General features: G+C 41.2%; 1 protein-coding gene across 4 annotated transcripts; it reads right to left on the minus strand.

Moving 5' to 3' along the window:
• LOC144055558 (protein AF-17-like) lies at positions 1 to 24,160 on the minus strand. 4 transcript variants are annotated; one of them, XM_077571632.1, is made up of 20 exons: positions 23,879 to 24,160; positions 22,743 to 22,822; positions 22,592 to 22,646; positions 22,382 to 22,491; positions 15,116 to 15,219; positions 12,966 to 13,059; positions 12,623 to 12,727; positions 12,430 to 12,519; positions 12,198 to 12,345; positions 11,337 to 12,125; positions 9,413 to 9,606; positions 9,045 to 9,153; positions 7,815 to 7,881; positions 7,530 to 7,678; positions 6,521 to 6,718; positions 5,926 to 6,002; positions 5,380 to 5,741; positions 5,179 to 5,272; positions 3,691 to 3,885; positions 1 to 2,600 (listed from the first exon to the last, which is right to left on the minus strand). In XM_077571632.1, exons 1-20 carry the CDS (start codon positions 23,985 to 23,987, stop codon positions 2,565 to 2,567), a joined length of 3,165 nt encoding a protein of 1,054 aa, XP_077427758.1. In that variant the 5' UTR covers positions 23,988 to 24,160; the 3' UTR covers positions 1 to 2,564. The 4 variants fall into 4 exon arrangements, with proteins under 4 accessions (XP_077427758.1, XP_077427757.1, XP_077427756.1 ...); XM_077571631.1 differs by having other exon boundaries at positions 12,623 to 12,730; XM_077571630.1 differs by having other exon boundaries at positions 12,623 to 12,730; positions 12,909 to 13,059.
• Between the last annotated feature and the right edge of the window lie 3,448 nt (positions 24,161 to 27,608).

Consider the following 27,608-nt stretch of genomic DNA (forward strand, 5'->3'; position numbering starts at 1 on the left):
TACGCAAAATACATTTATTGAGGAAAAAAAGAGAGAAAAAAGACTAGTCATTTATCGTTTTAATTTTACACACAAGTATCAAAATACTTTACAGGAATTTAATCTGAATATTGTCAAATTATTTTTTTGATTACTTCCCTCAGGCAATTACACTGTACAATGACAACTCTTGTCATTAAAATTAGGTGCTCATTTAATTATTATTTTTTCTTTGCCAGGGAACAATGCATTTAAAATCATGCATAGTTATAACGTTGTATTTTGCTGACGCGTGGCAGAATCCTTATTCCTCCTAAATAATCACTTTTGAAGAGACCACAAAAACGATGTTTGTTTAACCATTAACATTTCATCATCATAGAGTGCAAGCCAGTTTTAACACACACGTGTGTACTGACCAATAGGATTGATTTGTGGAAAAAAATCTTAAATTTACCAAACTGTGGCATAGGAGGTTTCAATCCGACGGCAGCGATATTGACATATTTCAGAAACCACTGCATCTTATGCAATTCTGATTTCAACAAGTAACTTGCTCTCCATTAAACCTCATTGTGGGACGGGTGCTCGAATGTTGTTACACTGAAGATACACAGTACGACATTCAGAACATGGATTATCTTGGTTACTCCAACTTCAAAGCTTTAAAGTACATGTGTTTTACACAAAAAAAATACAACTCATAATCAAACAAACATAGTTTAAAATGGGCTTACAGTGCCCCAGTGCAACATGGGAACAAAAACAAAACGTTTGCACCTCTCCCTTCCATGGACATTGTCTTCTCGGGACATACTGTACTTGGTCAATTATAGACTTCACACTTTCAACGTTGGCTCATACTTTTTCAAAATCAACAAACATTCCCGTTCTGTCATTGCTACAGTATTTAACCACCTCCTAGTGAGCTGTTTTATGTTGCTTTTTGACATCTACAGACAACACTAACTAGCACTCCAGATGTTACATGAGGCAGACGATATTCAAAATCTAAGAGGTGAGAAAAACAGATCACAATATTGCTACAGAAAAAAGAGAAAATACACACACAAAAGAATAAAAATCCCTTCCTGTAATGGTAAAAAGATGATTTTGGACGCAAGCGTCAACAATGGGAAAGAAGCTTTCCATTGCCACGAATGGGAGTGCCAGTAGCCAATAAGGGTCCACTGCATCTTATTTCACCATCTTCAGAGCAGGTCATACTACAAATAACACACTATTGTGACAGCATTTCCATTAAAGTTGACATCCTTTGCGAGGAGACACTGTGCAGGCTTCATAGTAAGATTTCCTTTGAAGCACAAACAACTAAAGAGCATTCTATCTGAATGCAAAAAAAAACAAAACACTATAGTTATCACTATCAGGTTATTCACAAATTTCATTTGATGCAATTGGTTACTTATAAAATGTATACATGGGTTTAGGATGAGTACCATGTATCCCTAATAATAATAATAAAAAGACTACAAAAGAGTGTGATTGAGCCTTTGGGCTCAACTTTTTCTCCGTATATTTTAGCATCATTAAGGCATTATTCTATGCAGTATTGCTAAAAGAACAGCTAGTTAGCAGACATTAAAAGAATATGCTGAACAGAGATATATACTGTATATAGAAAACGGAATGACCTTAAAAAAAAAAAGATGACTCAATAAACTACTAACATGCAAAGTGCAAACTTATTCAGGGAAAATAAATTCTCACTAACAACTTCCAAATGTTTGGTTTCATCCTCTTAATCTCGACAGCAACTAGAAAGATATAAACTTCTCTGGTTGTGAACAGATGCACTAATGCCAGTTTCAAGGAGGAACAGTACGCTATTTTGGATATTTAGACATCAGTAAAAACGTCAACCAGGTTAACGACGAGATTTTATATCCAGTTTAAGTAGTAAAAGGAGTTAGCACAAAATGGAAGCCACACATCAGCGTAGAAAAAGATGGCAAAAGATTTTGAGGTAATATCTAGAATGCCACTGGCCACAGGTTGTCATTATTGTTGTGACGTTTGGCTCATCCCATCAGGAATCGCCACAGCAAGTCACTCGCATGGTAGAAAATAAAACTAAATTCAGCTTGGAGTGCAAGTGCTTGGAAGAAACGTGGGTGCGGTGAACACAAAGGGAAGACAACATTTACGGGAAGACAAATGTGTGAGGTGGCTGACGTGGATGGAATTCAGCCACTAATTCCCAAGAGTCGGAATGGAAAATCTATGGAAAGGATTCCTCATGGGTCAGTGCTTGAGATTATACTTCAAACCAAAAACTTAGGACGGGTAAGGACTGTGCACATGAGCAGGCCCGTTGGCCTAGCTAACAAAATTAGTGCAATTTAAGAAGAGACCACTGTAATCGTGATCTCGGAAAAGCTGCCTGTATAAAGAACCTCTGATAAAACAACCTCCACACACAAAAACCTCACCCTCATGTCCATCCTGTTGTACATTCATTAAGTAGAAATGACGTCCTCATGTCATACGAGTTGACCTCAGTTATTCATCAGAGACTTATGATGAACATCTTCATTTGAGACGGCGTTGTATCGTCGACGATTTCATCCATTCTTGTCTCCACCCTTCTCTCCTGCAGCCTGAAAAATGAGTTAATTATTTTTGGGGGACAATAATATGTTCTATGTAGCCCCACTAGTCTAAATATGGTATTCTGGTTAGTATTGTGTTAGTGGGATATGAGTTAAGCAGCAAAATCCAGCCGTTTTTATTAGTGATAGACCAATTATGGGCGCCGATATTCAGCATTTTTGACGAATATCGGCATTGGCCATTTTGAAGAATCATCCAACCAATAATGGATAAAGTGTTCAGGGAAAAAAACAACTTCAGGGAACTAATTTTCAGCGATGCTGACGACAGTGGGAACTCTCTGCACCTTGTTTTTGTTTGAAATTAAAACTAAGATAAGCAAAATTGTAATACTTCAGATATTTCGAAATTTTAGAAAACTTTATTTACTGTATAACACAATAGGGAGCTATTTACTTAAGTTTTTATTTAACTTTTGAAGACATGCTACTGACCCTGAACTTTTTATTAGATTTGTAGCTGTCTATTGACTAAGATTTTTTTTTTTTTTAACTCCCAAATTTTACGAAACCTTAAGTTGTTCAATAAACATATGCTTCAAAATTCAATAAATTTAAGAGCTGGAGTTTGTATTTTTTCAAATTGTGATACCAATATTTTCCCTTTTAGTGAAAATGAATATCGTCTCCAAATATCGGTCATCGGCGTCCTTGACTACTAGTAATCAGCATTGGCCCTAAGAAACCATATCAGTCTATCTCTAGTTTTTATCCATCTCAGGGGGCGGCCATTTTGCCACTTGCTGTCGACTGAAGATGACGGTGTTGCTCAGGTCTCAGGTAACAACCAATCACAGCGCAGCTTCAGAAATCAGGTGAGCTGTGATTGGTCGTTGCCTGAGCCCTGAGCAACATTGATGTCATCTTCAATTGGCAATTGGCCAAATCCTCCCCCAAGATGGATAAAAACAGCTGGATTTTGCTTCACAACTCATATTCCACAAATGTAATATTAATCAGAATCATCAAGTCACATATAACATATTATTGTCAAGAAATGTTTAAGGCTGACTTCCACTTTAAAACACCTCATGAGTGATTAAGCAATGGTGACTGAAACCCTTGCGGAATCACTCACAGGCTTGCCGAAGAGGTTCCCCCCCTGATTGTCCTGCAGGGGGCAGGTAGTCACTGAGGACAGCAGGCTGGGTGAGTGGGCCAATATGGGGGAGTTTGGCGTGGGTGAGGTAAGGGCTCCTGCCAGCGTGAGGCGCTGCAGCTCCCTCTGCCTCTGCTGCTGCTGAAGCATCTGGCAAACTAAAGCCCTCTGCTCCTAAGAACACAGACGGTTATAATAGTAGAGGAGTTTGAGTTCATCAACAATTGACACAGTGACAATTCCTACAGTCATCAAAGACACTCGGAGATGCCATGCGACCATCATTGAGTAGCCAATAAGTCACAACTTTTTTAAAATTGCGTCCCAGGCAATCAAAGCTTTTATCAAGAAGCTGACCGCTCCAAAAAGTCCCACACTCATGCTTGCAGGACTCACACCCTCAGCGCTGTGATGTTGTCTTTCACTTAGTAAGCCAACAGATGGTGTGGCGTTTGCTTCTGCTAGTCCCAAAGTGATTTGCATGTGAAACATGTGACGCAATAGTAAAATTAAGTGGCTATTAGAAAAGAAGACTGAAAAGGCGTCATGTTTGAGAGTCAAGAACAACAGAAGTGGAAATGTGCAAACAGACGTAACCCAATGTAAAGGATGCCAGCTTGCACTGTGTGAGTGTACGTTAGTCAAAATTCACTCCAGGCTGGTGATTTGGCGGCCCCGCACATCAAAACGACATTCTGAGAAATACAGGGATGGCATGATGGCCATATAATAATATAACATGAATAAATAAAAATCTTGTCTTGTAACATTGCAACTCAGTGTAGGTCTTATGTCATTTACTGTAGATGTAATAATGGACTATTCATTTTGAAATGTGTTTTTTAAGGCCTTTTTAATTGATGTACATTTCATATTTGAAATTTTACTGCAATGTTGTGGAAGTGCCCAACTGGGGACTGGAGTTGAGAATTAGCTCTAACCATAACCTCTATATGCATCACATTAGCTGCAAGTTTGTAACTATGTTTGACTGCATTGTCCCCATCAAATAAAGATTTGCATTTGGAATAAAAAAGTAATGTGAGTAATCTCTCCAGGAGCCGTTAAGGGTGGAGCTTATCAATACTCCACTTTTTTTTTTAATTCCACTTTAGGGCTAGATTAGTACCAGGGCATGGTACCCATCCCAACGCACGCAGGCACCATTATTTATTAATTAATTTTTTAGGACAATGCATATTTAGCAACATATCAAGAAAAAGGCATCTGTGAATGCCGGAGTTAGCGCGTCATAGGCGGCTCATTTAGTTAGTTAGAGACGTTTCATCTCCGCAAGCAGCTTATCATATTGCAGTTGGATGTGCCCTCAAAAATAAAAGGCCATTACCGATGATGGACAGTTTCAACGGTTATTGAAACCTAACGGTGGTAAACTGCCACACTGGTTACTATGTGACCCTAAGGACAATGTATAATTTGCTTGGTAGTTTCAAAATAAAACATTACAGGAGTGAAGTTCTGCGATGTGAGGAACTGCTGGAGTTGCTGCTGCTGCTGTTCCAGAATGATATGTTTCTGCTGCTCTGAGAGGAGAGAAGACCTGAAAGATGGACAATAAAAGGAAACCGAGTGATTAGACGTTAAATTCTAATAAGTGGACACAGCAAAACTCTTTGCTTTTGTCAATCAGCCATTTTGGGTACGTACGGGCTCACACTCTTCGGAAGCTGAAAGCTCTGTGCCATTGTCTGGGGGTTGAGTGGCGGTGGCTGGGGTCGCAGAGCAGCCAGTGTGGACTGGGAGGCACTCTGGACAGGAGAATGTATCACGCCGTTCAAACTGCCAAGCGCCCCATTCATCAGCTGGGAACCTCCTGCATGACATGCGAGTAGCCCGCCCGCCGCAGGTTGAGCCGAAGTGCCGGCTTGGCTGATTTGCCCCAAACTGTCACTTGAACCTCGCCCATTTATCAGCGATTGACTCAAGGAGGCGGGGCTTTGTTGAGGAGGAGGAGTACTCTGGAAGGAGAGGGAAGAGCTACTGCGGGACGGACTACCAGAGTGGAGATCCTGGCAAGATAGAAACGGAAAGTCAATTCAGCTTTTTCTATCTGAGCTTGCTTTTGGTGTTTAACTCGACGTGCATTTCAGTGCAGAAGCTGGAAGCATCCACCGCCCTCATCATGAACATCCAAGCAGGAAAAGGCAAAGTCTGCATTTGTTAATATATTTGGAGAAGAGAACAGGTTCTCACCTCGGAGGAGGTAACAAAGGGAGTGTCATTAAGGAAACTGTTCTTCAACAGTGGACTCTTATTGGTGATTAGGGGGTCTGAGAAAAGAGAGGCAGAGTCAAAGGCCATTTCATCCATTTTCTATACCGCGTGTCCTCATTAGGGTTAAAGGTGAGCTGGAGCCTATCCCGGCTGACTTTGGGCGAGAGGCGGGGGAGACCCTGGACTGGTCGCCAGCCAGTTGCAGGGCAGGCAGCTATTTTCGCTCTCATTCACACTTATGGATAATGCGGGGTCTTAACATGCATGTCTCTGGAATGCGGGATGAAGCCACAGTACTTGGGGAGGGGGGTGGGGGTGGGGTGGGGGGACACCCACACATGCACAGAAATACCATACACACTCTGCACAGAGCCAAAAACTATTTCATAAAAGTAAAACAAAAAAGACAATCGTGCATGCGTGTTTAAAAATGCACCATGCGCACGATGCAGAAGTAAAATGATGAGGGAAGAGAACGAAGCAAGAGATGCGCACATGAAGAGCAGATGACCGACACCTACATAATAATGTGTCATGTTAAACCTAGTAAATATGTAGACATGACAAATCTGACCTTGACTTGAGGGCAGGAAGTTCATCCGAGCCGCGGTGTGCAAAGAGCCTTGGACAGAATGAGCATGAGGGAAAGGTACAGCCAACTCGGTGTTGAGCAACTGCAGTCGCTCCCTTTTGACTGTAAGACTGAGAATCTGGTCCTGGAGCCGCTGGTTCTCCTGCTGCAGGGAGTGAAGTGACTGAAGCATGTCTATAACTGACAGAGACAGAAAACAAGTCATAGCACTGAGAAATGCTTCTGACATATTGTGACACCAAATGGAGTAAGAGTTTTAAACTTGTACATGTACACTGTAAGATTTGTATGAAAATGTATTTATTTACCTGAAACTGTATTTAACAAACAGGTTGCAGTCTGTTTCATGTTTGAACAGCATTAAAATAAAATATTAAGACTTAATGTTCCATTAATACATTCTTCCATGCTTAAAATGTGAACCCTAACCCTAAGTAAGACATTTTGTTGAATATTTCCATTAAAAAGTGATATTTAAAAATCGATTCGGCCGCATATTGAATCGATTCGAGATTTGCGCACTGTAAAACACGATATATTGCCCAATCGATTTTCTTGAACACCCCTAGAAGAAAATAAGTAAAATTCCTGTAAAACTGAGTCTCTTTTGATCGTTTGATCCAACAATTGTTGAACAGGAATTGTATGCAAGAAAGCTATCATTCTTTGAATCGAAATATACTTTCTATTCAATAAATTTACATTAATTCCAAGATTTTACTCAAGCGAATATTTCTTACAAGCTAAGTAGAAAATAGTAGTAAAAAAATTGGACGATTAAGTAGTTAAACATTTTTTATGGTCCATGATAAAAATCGACTAATTCCAGAGACACTTTTACACAAGAGAGGAACAAACATAACGATAAATATTTAAGCAGTGAGGTCAATACCTAATTTTGCATTCTTGAAAATTTAAACATTTTCTTCTAATAAGCATTTGTACTAGGTCATACTTCCCTGAACAGGCGACAAGGAATGAGGTTACTCACTGTTGACGCCGATCTCCCCGTTGCTATGTTTCTCCAACAAGAGCTCAATGTGGGAGCTTGCCTGTGGGATGTTCTCGGGACATGCTTGAACTCCTGCACCTAAACCATCTCTCTGGTCAAAAAGAAGAGGAAGGGAGCTCATAGGAGACCTGTGTGTGATGGGGAGAGCCACAAGGTGAAGTGTTGTTAATATGCTCCTAATTTCCTGTTCACACATATTATTTCTCTAATCATTTGAACACAATTTTTGCAGAGAAAATACTTTGGTAAAAACAAAAGACATACTGTGAGGAAAGACTTTCCCTTGGCGAGTTTCCCTGACATGGGAAGCGACAGTCATCAAGGTCTGACTCTATGAAAGGGAACAAGACATCAACATTTACAGTACTGGATTTTTTTGGATTATACTGTAAATCGTTCTGGAGTATAAATCATATTTTTGGGGAGATTTATTTGACAAAAATCGAGACCAACAACAGTGGAGCTTGGATTCACACTCTAAAATACCCGTTTCCTAATTGTGGGTGCGTAGGGGAAATATGCTGCGATTGCGCAGTGCTTCACTCCGACTGTTCGGAAACTAGGGAGCGTTGTTCAAATGTGCCATTCGGTCACTTTCAGCACCCCAAAAACGGAGTTCCGGAGCTCAGTGCATAAAGCAATACAAATGTAAACAGTTTGATTGGTGTATAACGTAGACTGCATTTGGCAAATTAATGGGTGGGGAGTTCACACAGACTCTCACATAGAGAGTAGTGCTTGGGGCATCAGAGTGAATTTCTGTGTTGATGGCAGTTGGACGAAATTTCCACTTCTAACTATTGAGAAGTTAAACCTTTTAGTTTGGTTAAAGGTACAATCCTGGTTGGTTAATGTGCCTTTTGGTCCTGTAAATCTTTGTTGTGACATAAAGAAGCTGGAAGCTAAACTAGCAATATGTCACAACTTCACTGCTATAACTACTATTTTTTCTTCTACTTTCTTTTGGCGGTTGTCAGATACTTTTGGTGCATTGCCGCCACCTTCTTCCTTAGCATGCTATAAAGAAGGTGGCCATTGGGCGGTAATCACAGACTCATATAAGTCTGTGGCGGTAATGCATGACTACTACTATTACTTCTTCTTCCATTTCTTCTTCTACTTTGTTTTGGCAGTTGGCAAATGCATTGCAGCATTTGGTGCATCACTGCCACTTTCTCTGCACAGGCGGCAACGCACCATAAGTATTTGCCACCCGCATACAATTAGGGAACGGGGATTTTGTGTGCCAGTTTGAGCTCTAATTTGTATTTAAATATACATAAGTCACACCTGAGTAGTTTGCAGGACCAGACAAACTATGAAAAAACTGTGACTTATAACCCCCCCATTAATCAATTAGAAGTATATTTGTACTTGTAATTTTCTGTTTAAGTGATTATAGAGAGCATCAAAAATAAGTGGTAACAGTACGTATGACTGATTTGTGAAATAAAAGAATATATGAAGAGCAGTATTTTGACCTCTGCCTCATACCTGGTAGTGACGTTGGGGCTTGACTCAGTAATGGTGGCAGTGTGGAGAGACCAGTGATGAAAGGTTGCGTGGAAGTCGCACTATAGGAGCTGCTCGAACCTGGATGCACCTACAGAAGTTCATTTTGAAAAGGAATACGGAGAATAAGTGTGGCGATGCAAAGTCTGTAGTTACATATTAAGGGTAAAGAATGCTTGATAAATGCCGACATATTCGAAAAAACTATCACCGTTTGTTAGATGAGGTTGTATACCTCAAAATCACTTGATATCGCACCATTTAAAAAAAATTATCCAATGACCGGTAATGTCATTGTATCGCACCTATTGATAACAATAAACAATTATGGATGAATGCACTGTAAATACCTGTGGGTTTGAAACGGCGTTGCTTGATGGGAGAGAGTGTGAGTGGGATGGGAGGAGTCCTGATGACAGAGAGGTGCTACACATGCCCCCAGCCAGGGACAAGGAGGTGCTACACACTGCTCCACCCATAGAGACCGAGGTGCTGCAGATGCCCCCGCCCAGTGAAAGAGGGTTTTTAAGGCTGGAATAGATACCTGAGTGAGAAAGACAGAAAGATTTTATTTATTATTTTTTTTTTTATATAAATATGCTGTACGTGTTTAAAGAGCCAGAAAAGATAAACATCTACATTTTCTAGATTTGACATTATATACCTATAACAGAGTCTGTAATGAGGTCAAACAGGCAAGCAAACTTGCAAGTACGCACAGACAGTATACTGTAGCTGGAGTAAAGATTAGCAAATAAAAAAAATTACCAAAAGAAAGGGTTAGGATTTATAACAATGCTCTGATACCTCAAAAGCCTTTGGGTCATCTTGTGCAAGTGCACGCGTGTAACTGCAAGAGCAACACCTTGCAGACAACTCATTCTAATGTACAGTGTAACAGTCACCTCCAAAAGTATTGGGAACGGTAAGGTCAATTCCGCCATTTTTGGCTTTTTACCGAAGAGTTTCAGATCGAATAATGACTACGGGATAAAAGTTGAGAATTGTAGCTTTGATTTCATAGTATTTACATCCATACATCCATTCTTTGAAGCCACGTTTTTTGATCAAACATTGGACAAACCGTTTTATCTGGTGAATTACAGAAAAATGCATCCAAACTAATTGGAAGAAGCTTCATTATGCAACAAGACAATGAACCAAAACACACTTCAAGCAACAAAAGACTTCATTTGGGAGGGTGGGGGGTTTGGAAGGCCAAGTCAATGACTAGACTATAACCCAATAGAGCATTAAGTTTGTCTCCTGAAGAGAAAACTGAAGGGAGAAAACAACAAAAATTGAAAGAGGCTGCATCGCAGGCTTGATGCAGTTATTGCAAGTAAGGGTTATGCAATCAAATATAAAATGTGAGTCACTACTTGAAGTTAATTTAATAATGTCCTTTTCAATACTTTTGTTCCTGTGAAAAGTGGGTGGCTTCAAACAAAAGGTGCTCTGCCTTGAATTGTTTAAAATCAAGATGTAAATACCATGAAATAAAAGCTATAATTCTAAACTTTTGGTTTGAAACACAAACAAAAAAGAAATGGCAAATCCAGGTCCAGAAAGTAAAAGCCCTGCCACAGTTTGGCTTTAGCTCCGGGTGCTGGCTAGCTAGCTCCCTAGCAGGTAAACGAGCACCATGGGAGCTAGCTCGCTATCACCTGGGGCTAAAGCCAAACTGTGGCAGGGTTTTTACTTTCTGGACCTGGATTTGACACATCTGAACATAAATGTCTTCAGTAGCCAACAAAAGCACAGGAATTGGCCTTGCCATTCCAATACTTTTAGAGGTGACTGTATAAACTGCTATTAGCTGGTTTTATGACTAAGAATGACATTCTCATGTACTTGTGAAAATAAGGGCCAGACTTACATAGAATCTGTCTCAAATTTGGAAATATTGGTAAAGTTTCCTCTTGTCTGATGCTCTTTAATTGATACTTCTTTTTGTTTATGGTTTTACATTTTTATAGTGTTTATCTCAGCCTGGATCTTGAGTTTTTAAGACAGTCATGCAGAGCAAAAACTTCTATGTAGAATATATTGTTAGTTACACTGAGCACAAAAAGACCGAATCATAGAAAGATCTCTAACAAGTTAACACTGATCAGACTGAACAAGTTTTTTGTTTTTGTTTTGTTCTTTAGATTAACTGCTATTGTGGCATTCACCTAGCATTTTCCATCATGCTGCAAACAAATATGTTTAAGTGCATGCACTTTTTGCTACACACAGGAAACTTGAGGGCTACCGCACACTCCCACTCACCCGAGCCAAGCAGTGAGTTGCCACGGCTTGTGGAAAAACTGCTAGCTGAAGAGGATGAGAATGAAGACGAGGTGGTGGTGGGCAGTAAGGAGGGGAAGGTGAGGTGTGGAACTGACACCGGGCTCGGGTAGAGTGAGGAGGTGAAGACTGGTGGTGGTGGAGGAGGCGGAGGAGGTGCGGTGTTATGATGATGACGATGATGAGCGTCTTCTTTCCTCTCTCGGTTCTTGCTTCCCCGAGGTCGGCCGGGACCGTGTCGGCTCTTTTTGTTGCCGCGGTGCCTTCTCTCTTGGGACAGAGGTGGCGGGGTCATTTTGCCCTCCAGCTCTGCTTCTTCTGGGATAGGTGGTGTGCTCAGTTGCGACAACTTGCACAGAGACTTGGAAGGTTTGTAGTCTCCTGAAGAGGAGATCTTGCGGATCTTACTGCTACTACCCAGTACTGATGTAGAGGTGATGCGCATGATGGACCCAAAAGTTGAAATCGTAACCTTGTTCTCAAAAGGGCTGGAGTTTCCATCCGACCGATCGTGACCCTGTGAGCCAGCAACAGGACCCTCAGCAGGAGTCAACGCCGGCGGCTCGTGATAATTGCGATCCTCGTCTTCCTCCTCACCCTCCTCTTTGTCTTCCTCCTTATCACCGCCCTCCTCGGCCTCTTGTACGGCTGACCTCCTGTGACGCTCTTTGCGATCCTCGCCGCTGTGGTCACCACTTACTCGCTCGTGGTCACGTTCCAGACGGGAAGAGGAGGAGAACTGATGGGTATCTTGAGCTGACAGGGCTCCACCTTCACGAGCAAGACAGAGCCCGTTAAACAAAGCTTCCCGATGCCTGAACATTTGAAATGATAGTGTAATACCTGGATTGAATGGACTTGAGGAACAGGAAGAGGAGGAGCCACTCTTGCCGGTGCTTCCTGTTTTCTTACTCTGGTGACCATGACTGTGCGAAATCAGCTTCTTGGACTTTGCCTCACTGTCTTTGGAACTGTGGCGACTGGAAGAGAGCTATCCCAAGACACACACAAAAATGATTTGAAATTGTAATTGTACTGTTATCGAGCAACTCTCTGGTCACTCTGCTGTTCATACCATGTCTATACTGCTGGACATCACTGAAGGGACCAGGCTGTCAGAGGCCTTCTTGTGGCGCTCTTTCTGACGAATCTTGTCCTTGTGACTCTGAAATGACATTGCGCAGATACACTTGAGCAAAATGATACGAATGAGTAAATAAAAAAATGGCTAGTTGGATATCAAATAAATTAATTAGTCGTCTGTTGACCTTCCTCTGCCGGTGGTGATGGTGTTTGTCCTGTGATGGAGAGGTAGAGCGCCCCCGGGAATGACTGAAGGCACTACTTGCATTTTCATTGGAACGTCGTTTCTTCTGCTGCAAATCAGTAAACATGAAATAGCATCACCCAGTTCAGTAATTTTTTCCCATAAATTTCACAAAAAGTAGTTGAAAAGAAATGTCTACTTTATCTACTGCGGATGTGAATATTAAAAGTATGTGAATAACATGGCTACTAATTTCAATACAGTATGTTGTTTGAAGAGCAAACTACCGTATATGGCGCTGGTGTACACAGTGAGGAGGTAGTAACACTGGCTGGACCTCGTACCATTTTGTTGTAGTGATGTTTGCAGTAGCCACAATATTTGACATTGTCAGCTTCAGGGCCTTCCTCCTCACACAGCAGGCCTGCCATCTGAGCGCTAGCAGCATCATCCAGTCAGCCACACATGTGAAAAGACAGACAGCTATGTTTAAATCCACACAATGACATACACACATTGCCCGATAACATTCATTTACAAGTCATTAAAGGGACTATTTTCCAAGGATGAACCATTTTTTACTCAAAAACTCCCTCTAGACATTTTTTGATCAGGATAACAAAACTAGCTTTCATTTTCAGTTTGATCAATTTTGTTTTGGAGAAGTCAGTAAATACCTACACTTGTAAAACCATTTTTGGCTCTGCAATATGGACAAAGCACTTCATCTTTCAAGTCAGAATTTTTCAAATATGCTTTCTAATTTACAGTCATCTTGCTAGATCCATCCCAATTTGTGCGAGTCAATTTCACTTGAGGGGTCCATAGATTCCTCACATTCTCATCTTTTGGGACACTCTTTTGGCATGTTGCTACACCCAGCCACAATGCATCAATGTGGCATACTTGCTTAAATATTCCAAATGTGTTTGAAAACAAAAGGATACGGACAAAGCAAGGTCGGTAACAGTAAAATGTCGCCCGCCCTTCACTATCGTCATCCGGCAGATGTGTCAATCAAGCATCTCAATCCAATTTGTGGGCTTCGCAATATGTGCTGAACGGTGTTACAAAAAAGCCCAAATCACTTCTGAGTATTTCAGGGAGGTTAATTTTAGTGGTGATATCATTTTTACATACAAAACTATTATATATTCTAAGTGCTTATGTTCAGCCTATTCAACCTTCATAGAGTTAATAATAATTACACACATTTACTGAAATACACTTATGTCTATTTTATTTATTTTACATGTTTACGGTTTTGGGATGTCTGCATTCAGTTTCATTCCAAAAAGATAAATGTTTAAAAAAAAGAACAAAAAAAAGTGTGTATCACATAGCAGCGACGATATGTATACCAACGGTTTTCAACATTTAATAGAAGTTTGTGACAAAGTAGTTGAAATGTAATGAAATCCACTTTTGACCGCTGCATTGTTTCTATTAAATCTCTTGATTAACGGGTGACAGTGACCATGACAAGGATATTGGTCTCATTAGAAGATATAGTTGAATAAACACACCTTTCCCAGTAAAGCATTAGCTACATTTTGTAAAAGCCTAGAATAGTTACACCAATCCGACGTCGCCTACCCCGTGGCGTCGGCACGTCGCATAGAAAAATGACGTAAATACACACCGCACCCACACCGACTATTACGTACCTTCAGCGCATGCGCGAGAAGTAATTCTCCTTATACCATTGACACGGTAGTCATTATTCCGAAAGGCAACCGGAAACCTCTTTACAGGGGAGGGATATAAAAACGTAAACAATGCATACCTTCTGGCTTTTTGCACAGTATCGTATATATAAATAAATCCTACGTGCTATGTCCAGTCGCGTCCCCATGTCATGCCAGTTTGGCTTTCATACATTTATGGGCATACCTTTTTAACGGTAATATCATACAATGCTGGTCTCTCTTGAACCAAAGAGACAAAGTCATCTTCCCGATCTTCTGTCCAGACAGACATTGTACGTTCAAATGTGGAGGGTACAGCAGGGTGACGATGCACAAAATGAGCGGAGAAAAAAAAGGTCCAGGCTTTCCATCAGTACTGTTTATCCGCGTTCGGCACTTTCTCTTCTTGCCCCGTGCGCTGATTCGCTACCGAACAGCCAATCACAGTAATCAAATGCCCCGACCTTTTTCAGTTCTCTTGGAGTCTGAGCTGGAGTTTGGGCTGTGGTGAAAGTAGGCCTCCAGTTTCATCCCAATTGTGTCATAACACTAAATGTCCGCAAGGACGAGCATGACGTCACCCTCCGCATCCACTAACATTTTAAACTCCACAATGCATCTTTAAACCATTGCAAATTGGATTATTTTTGCTAAACATTTGCTGCAATGTACGGGTAAGAGCATTTTGAAGACACTCATTATCACTTGGCATCATATGAGGTATCTGTGTGCATAAACATGAATATTAAAATGATAAATCTTTGTTGGAGCCACACATACACACGCGCGCGCTCATGTCTACCTACCAGGTGACATGGAAAGCCTGTCTGCAGCCCTGTCGGTTACAAGCCATGCACGCTCCACATGCTGCCCTGCTCTCTCTGCCATGGTCCTCACAGATGTAACATGTCTGGGGAAAGAATGATAAGACTTTTACAATTCATTCAAGCATTCCAGGTTGAAGGAACAGTTTTTACATGCAGGATTTTGCATGTACTACACCAAAGCTAATAGGGGTAGGCAGTCAAACAGAAGCTGAAAGGCCCCTTAGAGGTACGAATGCTTGTCAGTAGAGCAAATGTAACTTTTACTAAAGCTTAGTTTGCTGTGGACTGCTTTGTCCCATCAAACTGTTGGCCATGAAAAATGCACACACACAGGCATACAAAGATCTAAAAAAAAGTTTTTTTGTTTGACTGTTGCAATGGCATTCTATTCTATTGTGAATCCACTTGGTTGAAAATTGCCAACTAATCATAATGCAAATAAATCAAGTAGGAGTGATCAAACACTGAAATGTTATTCAATGTGCGTTTAGGATATGTGTGCTTTCTGTTTGTGTTTACCGCATATACACAGGTACGTCTCACTCTTCTTGCCCACAGTGAGTGGAGCACACTGGTAGGGTGAATGAGGCCGAGAAACAGGTGCAGAACAAAAGAACGGCAGGCTCTCTACCTTTTAGCCTCAGCCTATGTTTTACCCTTTGTCCTCTTGCTCCACCCAGCACAACTCCACTTGGCTCACTCGCCAATTTTACGCATTATAGATTCCGTGAGACTGTCATAAAAATGACCACATCATTGTGTGGCTGATTCAGTGCTTTGAATACTTCCAGTGTCGGCTTAACGTTCGGCTCACTCATTTGGTCCCTGCATGTTCAGTACAAAAGTGAGGAGGCTTAATATTGCCACAATATTCCCACCTTGAACAAGCTGTGTAAAAGTGGGGTTATGTTACCCTCAAAGGACATCAACTTTAAAAAGGAAGAAGACAGCAGACCTAGTAAAAGGAAGAGTAGCTTCTCAAGTTTTCAATATCCATCCTAATGTTGAGGAATGTGGGCTGCAATCTATGGCTGAATGGCTCTGACAGGAGAAACCTGCATGCAATTTACTATAGCTGACACGGTAATATGAAACCAGCCCTCCAACACGCCTGTGTGTACATTTACATGCAAACACAGCGCCAGTGGAAGCATCTGTTCAGAAAAGATATTGATTTGTATTTCAAGTATAATATTTTAAAGGGCTAGTTTTGATGGATGCTGGACACTATTTACCAGCTATCAAAAACTACAAAGATAATACAATGTGTCAAAAGATGTAAAAGACAGCAGTATGGGTTTTAGGTACATTCTTAATTAAACGTGCAATTTTACGTGCAATACATAAAGTAATTTTATATAATTTTTTTAAATCGTATATTAACGTTCAAATTGTTCATGTTACAGTGGCTTACAATAATATCAAATGCACATTGGAATAAAACTTGCCCAGTTTTTGATGAACACTTGGACCTATTATTCTACTGTGCTTTAATGTTGGCCATTATGGTGTTACTTGGAGAGCTAAAACAAAAAAATTTGAGGTGATACTTGGTGTATAAAGTTTTGAGAACCATTGCCCTATATCAGGGTGTGCATAATTATTAGGCAGATCCCCTTCTTTATGCAAAATGGGCCAAACGCTTGAAATTGCAAAGATATTTGGTCGTAATTGCATACCATACCTTACAACTAAACGGGAAGAACCAGACCTACAAAACTGTGGTCTTGCTTCGATGAACCAGGGACCAAGCCGAGATGTTGTCAGAGGTCGAAGGCCAGCCATTTGGCTTGTGATAGTTATGGCTATTTTGGTCAAAACTGCTCGCCTTTGATACCAAAAATAGTAAAAAATAATAATATCCACAGTAAATTAGCATATGAACGCCAGCACTTACGATGCATTTTCTATTTACTACTGACAACTCGAGAGGATTAATCCACTTCCAGAACAATGTGTCTGCATTCCCATATTTTTTAACATTATGTCAAAAACATTACAAGTGTGGCAGCTCTGCTATGGGCTTTTCTCATCTTTTTCACCTTATTTGTTTACGCTTCTGAACCTTAGTGTGTTTGTTCTACTGTTTGCGTATAGACACACAATTTGTCGTGGTTTAGAATCAGCTGTTAACACTGTCCCGGAGTGTGACCCAACATGAGCCTAGGGATGAAAAGATGCTATGTCGTGCCAGAACAGATCTTTAAGCAAAAAAGGAAATTAAAAGCCTTAAGTTTTCTGGTGGTTTTTCATATATTTTAGCCCGCCCACATTCAGAGCGAATCCTGTGACGTCAGCTTGATGCCAGTGGCAGAAGGCGAGCTCATTTCACAACGGTTGGCTTCTTCACAAATCAATATTATTGGTCTGTTCCCACTTGATCTGTTGTTTTGAACATAATATTAACCAATTGTAAGTGGTGAAAATAGCTTGAGAACAAATCTATCAACGCTCTTGAATGCTTTGAACTGGAAGTGCAGAAAATTCCGCCTATTTCCTTTTTTTTTTTTTCTGCTTAGTATTGATCATTCGGTAATCTTACCGATTTGACATGTCATCATCATTGCTCTCCCTCGCTTTTTTTTTTTTTTGCGTGTGCAGGTGTGTGTGCGCATATGTGCGTGCGTGTGAGTGTGTACTCATTAATTCACCTAAAACCAATTAAAAATCCCATACCGTTCACCTAAACCGAATATTTAACTGTAATAATGTAACCTTATGTTACATATGACAATTTGGGAGTTAGGTGTAGATTTTAATAAGCTCATGGAAGTTGATTTGCTTTTTTTCTCTCTCTTTTTTTCTTGAGAGAGCTCAGTATTGTTCATTCGGTAATTTTACCGATTCGACATGTCATCATCATTGCTCTTTCTCTTTTTTATTTATTATTATTATTTTTCTTCATTTTGTATGTGCGTGTGTGTGTGCATGTTTGTGTACTCATTAATTCACCTAAAACCTATTAAAAATCCCATACCGTTCACCTAAACCGAATACTTCAGAATCTAGCTAGAGTCGTGAGGTTGTCAGGAGACCCGAGGAAGGATCAAAGGAAAGTGAAATCCAGCCCCGACCAGACATCACCTACTACCCACAGGATTACCAACCAGAGTCTTTCACCAGCCCCAGAAACATCTAAATTCCAACAAATTAGGGAGCCCTCAAGAGACCAAAAGAAAGACTGAGGAAAGGAAGGAAGGATAGATGAAGCAGAGTGAGATCCACAGTCATCAGCTTCCATCGATTCAACAACCAGAGGAAGAAGCAGATTGTCTTTGAATTTCAGTAGATGCTGGTGTGAGGATCTGTCTGGCATGCATGAAAACCTCCACCAAAGAGGGGAGCCGTCGACCCCGGCCATGACGGAGCAAGCACAACCCCCCAGGGCCCTCCAGGCCGCGGCAGCGCCAAGGCACAACCCCCAGGTTGTTGTTTATTTAAAACAGCAAAGAGGAAGGAGCAGTTAACTTTGTCGAAGGGTTTTTCTGCATCCAACGATATAATAACTGCCTTTTTATCATGCCACTGTGACATGCTAATAAGGTTAAAGAGTGACGACCTTTAATAAAGCCCGTTTGGTCGCTATGAATGATTGTCGAGATTCCTGTTTCTAGTCTAGATGCGAAAGCCTTAGCGATAATTTTAATGTCAGTGTTAATTAGTGAAATCGGAGGGTAACTTAATGGAAGGGTGGGTTCTTTTTCTGGCTTCAATAGAAGTTTAATTGCTGCTGTGTTCATGTGTGCACGTATGTAACCATTAGTTTTAATTTCTGTTACTACTCTTAAGAATAATGGAGCAAGCATTGACCAAAAGTGCTTAAAAAATATAACCGGATAACCATCCGGGCCAGGTGCTTTGCCATTAGGCATATTATCTAAAGCACTCTACAGCTTGTTTATAGCGAGTGGCGCATATAACATATCTTTATATTCAGTAGATAACTGAGGTATATTTAAGCTACTGAGAAATGCCTCAATATGCTCAGGGATAGGTTTGTTAGTTTTTGAGTATAGGTTGCGATCATAGTTATATAAAATGTGATTAATTTCTTCTCGTGATTGTATGCAATCACCAGTTGTCCTTTTAATAGCCGTTATAAGGGTTTTTCTCCCTTGCCTGCCGTTTAGTGTTTACTTAGGCTCTCGTCATGTGCATGTGTCTTGAACATGCTATACTGATTGTGGTACAAATTTGTCAAGTCCTCTATGACAATCAATCATAACAAAGATGAAAAAAGGAAGCTCACTAGCCTCACGGTTCATGAAAGCTAGCAGCACTAGCCCCCAAAGACACCCTTCAAGCACCAGTGAGGTAAGTTTGGATGGAATTTAAAACTTTTTAACAGGTTCAAGCTTTTCAATATTTATTTACAATACATTTGTACGGTTTTGGGTGTTTTTAGGCCACGTAAAAAAGTGCTTCAATTTAACCAACAAACATCTTTATCGGAGGATCCCTCCACCCAATTAGTCTGTTAAATTGAGGTTCCTTCCAATGTCAGATCATCGTTCCTTCGTTTCTCACTTTGCGTTCTTGTCCGGTCTTACGTCTTTGTAATCTCATGAAACATCATCAGTCGCAGCCCAAGACCTGTTCTAATTCAAAGTACGTATAAACCAAGAATGCACTGACTACACGGATGTTGTTGCTATCTTAAACAAAGAATGCATCGGTTGATGACCTTTGAAGACTTGGCTGGAAACACATCCCAATAAGCAGTTCGTGCTGCTATCAAAATGGCTAAAAGAGAAGAGGACACAAGTTTGTAAGGTTTTTTTTCCTTCAGTTTTATCAACTTAGTGATAAATTATGGAAGTACTGTTCCAATTACTAGAGTAGAGACTAGTGTTCTTTGAAACCGGTCTTACCAAGACTATCCTCAGACTTCACCGGACTCTTGCGTTCTTGATATTGAGAACCACCTTATGTATTGTATGGCTTTGAAAAGGAGTTTGAGGGAAGATGATGTCACACAGGACTTTGTTTTTGTGAAGTTAAAAGACTTGCATGTAGTTTGTGACATAGTGTAACTGCGGTTGTGAACCTGGCCGGCCCATTTAAATCAATGACATCTTAACAAATTAGTGATATTTTTTAGCTTATTAAATTAGCGATTGAACAAAAATGTGTGGGTGCTGTTGTGTTGATGTGAGTTTGCAACAGTATATCACGCTAATAACATAACTGCATAAATCAATACTTTGCAATAGTCAGATTTTTGCAGGAAATGACACTCTATAACCCAAAGCAGATGTTGCAAAAATGCCTACCGCAAAGACAAACAATTAGTTAGGTAGCTAGTTATGTTATTAGTAGGGCTGTCCTGATCCGATCATGTGATCGGAAATCGGGCCCGATCACGTGGTTGCTGATTCAATCAGAATCGGACATTGTCTCTCGATCAGGACTCAGATAAATATATGACGTTATTTTTTCAACAACTTTTTATTAAATCTGGAGTTGCGCGATGGCACAGAATGAGACTTCATTTTTCCACACAGCGTGCAGCATGGCGTCACTTTGCTACAGTGACACTATGTGCATAATGCCAGAGTGGCGAGGCTAAGCAAGGAAATAGCGCCAACTTCTCCAAGGTATTTGGAAGTAGATGATGAAAAGTTATTATCATCTTTAATGTGTAAAGCGGAGATAATGTGATTTGCACTGTGTGCAAAGTGAGCATTTCGTGTGGCGGAAAGGATATACGCTACTGCTACTACGCTGCACTTCGCAGCTGCACCGCCATCAGGCACTGGATACTATGGACATGCTTCGAGTTCTCCCCGTGGATCCGGCTGCGGACGTGTTTCTGTTCCTCCCCGCGGATCCAGCTGTGGCGCTCACTGGGACTCTGCAGCGCCTAGCCTAGGTTAGCTTAGCCTAGGTTAGCTTAGCCTAGCGCGAATCAGCAGCGTCTGACGTCCATTGCGGGGTCGCTAAATCTCCCCCTTACCAGTCAGGATAAGGTAAGATTAAATACATTTTGCTTGCTTGCTCTTCAAATGCAGCCATTTGTTTGTTGTGAAGTTAGCTTGTTTCACGCTTTAAAACGGCTACTGTAGGTTCTCAAAAATAAAGGTCTTGTGAAAAATGTATATACTGTTTAATAATACACCTTTGAGTAACTCATAGATGTGCCAAAAAAGGGGGGGTTAAATGTTTTACTTACTGGTAGTTTAACCACTGTTCCACTCACCATATAAAATGTGTTGGGGTAGTTTTGTTAAAAAACAAAAAAACATTTTTTCCCTTAATAAAATGCTGAGGTATCGGCTCGGGAATCGGACGATCTCAAAATCAGGTGACTCGGACTAGAAAAAGTGTGACCGGGACATCCCTAGTTATTAGCGTGGTGAATGGTGATTTGGCGTGAGCAAAGTTTGTCATGTAGGCTAGCACCTGGAGCCAATTTGAACAAAGCAGTGTCTGGAAACTTAAACAAGATGTTTTTTTTTCCCAGAACAGTTGTCATTTTGGAGACAAAATACCTAGTACAACCTTTTGTCCACATCAGATATGAAGTAAATTTGGCATGCAATTCTGCCGCTGATGTCACACCAAGACATGGGGTTATGTCAATTTTGGCGATGAAAAAGGGGCGTTCCGGTGCAATTGGTTTACCGACTGCTCCAAAACAGATTAATATTATCGGAAATGACTGCCATTTTCATTAATTTCAAGTGAGCTTATAAGTGAAAATGGACCATCTGGACGTGGTCCTTTAATTTCCCTTGTCCAAACACGGGTCACCACCTTTGGAGCCTGGCCTTGGGGTGTGGTTTGAGAGTCTGGTGGCCAATTCTGCACCTATGGGACTTGGACAGGCAGACTGGGATGGTAGCTCCCCTTTTGAATAAGGGGAACGGAGTGTTCCAACTACAAGGGGATCAAATTCCTCAGCCTCCCATACAGGGGTTCAAGAGAGGAGGGACCACCGTGAAGCTGAATCTTGAATTCAGGAGGAGTGGTCTGTGTTTTTTTTTTTTTGCATGGAAGGATCAAATTTGCAACTTTGGTGATAGATGACCACATTACTGCAAAGCAAACTAAGCCAAATCTGTATTTTTTCTCGAATCCACTTGTCTTCCAAGGATTTGTGGAAAAGTTGGATTGTTCACAAAGATAATTTAGAGAAACCTGTTAAATTTTCCTATAAACAGACAAAAAATACCTGCCAAGAGTTGTGAGTGCTTCACTAAAAATTGGGAATTTCTTTAAGGACTTAACAAAATGTTTCAATACCTTCATGTATCGCTCATGTGGAACAAACTGTAGGATGATGGGTTCCATGGTGAGGACGTTGGCAAACTGCACCTCAGGTATGTAGAGAGCACAAACAACGTGAGCCCAACCTGCGGTTGACAACACAAGTTTGAGATGATGACAAGTCTTTTTACTTATGAACATTTTGTTGAGTGTTGGCAGTTATAACCAAGTTATAACCATACTTACCTCCACTGTCCGTCCTCTTGAGAGCGCCATCTTTGTGGGGGCATAACTCACACCTCTATGGAAGAACACCAGAGAGCCCAGCATACTCAGTGACTGTGATCTCCATAGTGGGAAGGGAAACACTTCTAATGTTGTGTGTTGGTACACTCACCACTCTCGCTGCCCTCTCCTGTGACTCACACTTACGACAGAACCATGGGCCAGTGGGCACCTGGACAATGCCATAGCATGCTGAGACACAAACACAAGTGTAATTAAATTTCCTTTCAGTATTACTACAACAATTCACAAAGAAGTAATCTCAAAGCACTCTTTCATATGAGGCTGATTTAAAGGGGAGTCAGCCCAAAATCTAGACACTAGTCTCTCACTAGTCTAAACACAGCATTCTGACTAATACTATGTTTGTGGAATATGACTCAAGCAGCAAAATACACTAATTTTTATCCATTTCAGGAGGTGGCCATTTTGCCACTTGCAGTCGACTAAAAATGACATCACACATCCTCAGGGCTGCATTTGCCTCAACCAGTTAAATAACAGTTCTTTAGAACCCTAAAAACTGAGAAAGGGCACATGGACTTTGACATCCATCCATTAAAAAAAAAAAAAACAGGGTCTTAAGCTGATTTAAGACAGGCTACACTCTGGACTGATTGACAGGCAGGCATAATAGACAAACACATCCATTTACAATTTTATCTAAAAATAGCTATGTTTCTTGAAAGTGAGGAGTACCTGCAGAAATCCCGCGCAACCATGAGAACATGCAGGCTGAAAAGCTGAAACTACGTATGATTTAAACACTAAACCTTAGAACTGCGAGGCAAACATGCCAACCTCTCCCAACATAGACCTGAGATTCAAAATTAGTACAGCTAAAAGCAAGTGGTTTTCATAGAACTTTACTACACATGAACAGCACATCATAATGGCCAAAACAGTAAAAGCATGTGGACCCAAGGCTACAGGAGTCTGACCGACATGTTATCTATTTATATATTTTTAGTTTGATGTACACGACAGGGCCGAGGGGCTCACGCCCGTACACACCCACACCACAGTTTGCCATCAAGGGGGCATGCAGGCTTGCTGTCACCTTGCTTGGCCCTGTGTGCTGCGAGGAGAAAACAAATAGCACGCCTACCAGACCCCCCGCCCCCACACCACACATACACATGCACGCACGTAGGCTCCAGCCAGCGACCAACCGCCCGCCAGTTTACAGCCGCCGGCTCGGCCGTCACAGCTGCCCGCTACTTCCACGCTAACAGCGGCTAACGTTACCTTGATGTACGGCGACGTTGCAGCCGTGTCCATCACAGTAAACGAGTGGATTCTCAGCCCAACCTCGCTCGTCGGAACACACGCAGCAACCACCAACCATTTCCCGCATGCTGCTCCCATATGAAGAAATGTATTTCCCCCTCCCGGCGGCCTTTAGGTCTGTCAAGGGGTCGTCCCGCTCTCTAGCGCCGTACTGGGCATAGTCGTGCGCGATACTGGCGCAATCTCGGCGTAAGGTTTGTGGTGGTGCCGCTGCTACGTTTTTTCCGTGATGTCCTCCCAGTCCCCATAGAGGCGATGCAGTGCGCATGCTCACATCGGATCCTCCGGGTCGGCAGAAATGTCATAGCAAAGGTAGCAGTAGCATGTTAATATTAGTTTGACTCCCACGTCTCTGCCCCCTTATTTTATTCAAGCCACAAAGCAATTCTTCGTAGATTTATCATCAACAACTGTGGCGTGTACGCTTTTACCGTATAGCTAATGTTGTTTAATAATATCAAGACATGTGGACCGCGGCATTAAAACCGCTGGATGGGTTGCTTTCTGAATCACGTGACAACAGCGCCATCCGCAGGATTTCAACAAAACAACCAGGTAACAATTACAAGCGGTTTCACCAGCCGAAGTCGACGCAGTGTCTCCTCCAAACATCTTTCTTCTTCTTCTTTTTTTAAAAAAAATGTTATTTCAAATACCTAATTGTTGGTGTATTCGCTTTTTTATTTATTTATTTAAAAAAAAACATTTTTTAATACCTGATTGTTGGTTCATCCGCAAGAGGGCTGGGGGGAAAAAATCAACAAAAAATGGTGGATGTCAAGTACTATAATTACTCACCAAACTGTCGTCTTTTTGAAAAAAAAGGTTCAGATCCAAAATGAGTTTTGACCTTTGGTGAATACCGAATGATCATAATGTATCATTCAAATGTAGTAATGTAGACGGCGAATACCTTGTAAATTGAATGACTGAATGAATGTTGTGATTATTGCTAGAAAATTCAAATGGATTACTACTACTGTATTTCTTTATGCCTTGGCTGGGATCTGTACTGTGCTGGTAAACAGGACTGGAAAGCCTTTTAATTATTCTTATTAGGGGTTTTAAACATTTAATGAGACATGCGTACTGTACTTTTTTTACCTTTAAATTTTATGGCTAAACACTACAAAGTAAATAAGGTACATGTACTCTCTGTCTCTCTGAGTTCACTGAAGACATTGGCGTTCAGATTAAAAGATGAATATGAGACAAAACTTTAGAATTCCAGCTTTCATTTCATGTTATTTACATCTAGATGGGTTAAGCAGCCCAGGAGAGGACACTTTTTGTTTGAGCCCGCTCACTTTTTAAGGTGAACAAAAAGTGTTGGCACATGTGACTGATGGGTGTTTCTAGTCGATCAGTTATTGACTTTTAGATATATTGCTTAACATTAGATATTGCTTGTTTCTAGCTTTGGGTTTCACCTGTGAAAACTGCATTTGCTGTTGAGCAAACGTGAAGACCATGTCTATGGGAGAAAAGCAAACCATTTTGAAGCTGAGAGAATTGGGGAAATCGATCAGAGGTATTGCACAAACATTGGGCATAGCCAATACAACAACAATATAGAATGTCCTGAAAAAGGAAAACTACTGTAATGAGTTGATGACAGAAACATTGTGAGAGCTGTGAAGAAACGCCCGAAGACAACAGTGACATCACTGCCAACATCAGGGCAGGGGTGAAGGAATCACAATCCACTGATAGGCCATACTACAAGATGCAAAGCACTCATCAGCAAATGAATTGGAAGGCCAGACAACAGACCATCTGACTTTTCGGTTTAGGGCACACAAATGGATAGCAGTGGCCCTGAGAGGTTGCAGTGAAAAGCATTTCAAATGAAGAATGCAAGTTTGGTGAGGTCAATGGATTGCAAGCTTGATGCAGTTATTGCCAGTAAGGCTCAGGGGTAGGCCTAGATGTATGTGAATAATATATCATCTAAAAGTTAATGCATTCTTAATTATTTATTCATCAAGTAAAAAAAATGAAGTTTGTTAAACACATAAAAAAAACCTCAAACTCATGACTGGAAAAAGAAGAGCATTGTGGTTGTACTTTTAAAATTGATGAGAGAATATCTAATCTTACATATGGACAAGAAGATGTTGTACAAGTGTTACTTCTCTTCAAACCCAAAGTGAGAAAAGGGAACTGCCACCGATGGATAGATAGTGTGACGGCAGCTGGATAAAGCCAACACCCTCTTTTTGAAGGCACTGGGGTGAAACTGTCAGTACTTAAATATCTCGACATTTAGCACCACCAACATCATAATCTGACTATTATGCTTCAAAATGTTTGAAATATTTTCTTTAATAAACCTTCATTGGTTCTTGTGTTTGCAAAATGGAATAATTAATTTTAGTAGCAATATTTGCAAGTGTCATGCACGTGTGTTGTTCGTTGACTTTAGCTCAGCGTTCAACACAATGCAGCCGCACCTGCTTTTGGGTAAACTGAAGGAGATGAATGTGAACCCGTACATCTCGAGGTGGTATCACTCCTTCCTGACACAGCGCACACAGCAAGTCAGGGTCAACAGCTCCCTCTCGGAACCCAGATTGATAAGCACAGGCGCCCCACAGGGCTGCATCAGCTCCCCGGTCCTCTTCACATTGTACACAAATGATTGTGTGACATCACACCCTGAGAACTTTATCATTAAGTTCTCTGATGACACAGCTATCGTCAGCTTGCTGCAGGCCGGCGGTAGCCCACTGGACTATTTCTCAGAAATAGAGAAATTTGTCCAGTGGTGTGACCGGAATCATCTTGTGCTCAATGTGGGGAAGACAGAGGAGGTGATATTTGATCCAAAAACTGTTAGTGACCACGGGCCAGTTGTCATTAAAGGCAATCACATCAGCAAGGTGGGTTCATACAGGTATCTGGGGGTCCACATTGACAACACACTCAGCTGGAGGGTACACGTTGGAAGTCTCTGCTCCAAACTCCAACAGCGTCTCTATTTCCTACGCAGACTGAGGGTCTATGGAGTGGAGCAGAGGATCATGCTGTTGTTCTACCGGGCTGCATTGGAAAGTATCATCAGATACGGCATTGCGGCCTGGTACGGCAACCTGACTGTGCAGTCAAGGTCACAGATTGCCGGTCTGGTGCGGACTGCCATGAAGATCATGGGGGTCAGGAATCATCCTTCCCTGCAGATGCTTTATGAGCAGTCCGTCACCGGACTGGCACAGAAAATTGTTACTGACCTTCCGGCAGGAGATTCAGGGCTCCCAGAACCAGGTTGAACCGCTACAAGAACTCATTCCTGCCGACATCCATCAAATTGCTTAATAACCGACATTAACTAAGTGGTGCAATATATATATATATATAGGAGTGTGTGTGTATTATTTATTTTAATTATCTCTCTCTATTCTGTTGTTTTTCTTACTGTAAACTACTGCTGCACTTCTTATTTAATTTTGACTTTATCTCTTTCTATTCTGTTGTTTTTTCCTTACTGTAAACTGCAGCTGGACGGAGTTCAGGAAAAAGTTCCCCACGGGGAAAATAAAAGTATATCGTATCGTATCGTATCGTATTGTATCGTATCGTATCGTATCGTATCGTATCGTATCGTATCGTATCGTATCGTATCGTAATCTGTAGTTTATTTTGGGGTATCTTCTCTCAACATGCCTCAAAGTGATACAGTGAAAGTGGG

Source organism: Vanacampus margaritifer, chromosome 7, assembly GCF_051991255.1.
Source record: "Vanacampus margaritifer isolate UIUO_Vmar chromosome 7, RoL_Vmar_1.0, whole genome shotgun sequence".
Lineage (NCBI taxonomy): Eukaryota > Metazoa > Chordata > Actinopteri > Syngnathiformes > Syngnathidae > Vanacampus > Vanacampus margaritifer.

Coding starts and splice junctions, on each gene's coding strand:
- LOC144055558 (XM_077571630.1), bottom strand. CDS start 23,987: ATGCGGGAAATGGTTGGTGGTTGCTGCGTGTGTTCCGACGAGCGAGGT. Junction 5,273..5,379: donor CTTCCGAAGAGTGTGAGCCC/GTACGTACCCAA, acceptor TCCATCTTTCAG/GTCTTCTCTCCTCTCAGAGC. Junction 3,886..5,178: donor CATCGCAGAACTTCACTCCT/GTAATGTTTTAT, acceptor CTGTGTTCTTAG/GAGCAGAGGGCTTTAGTTTG.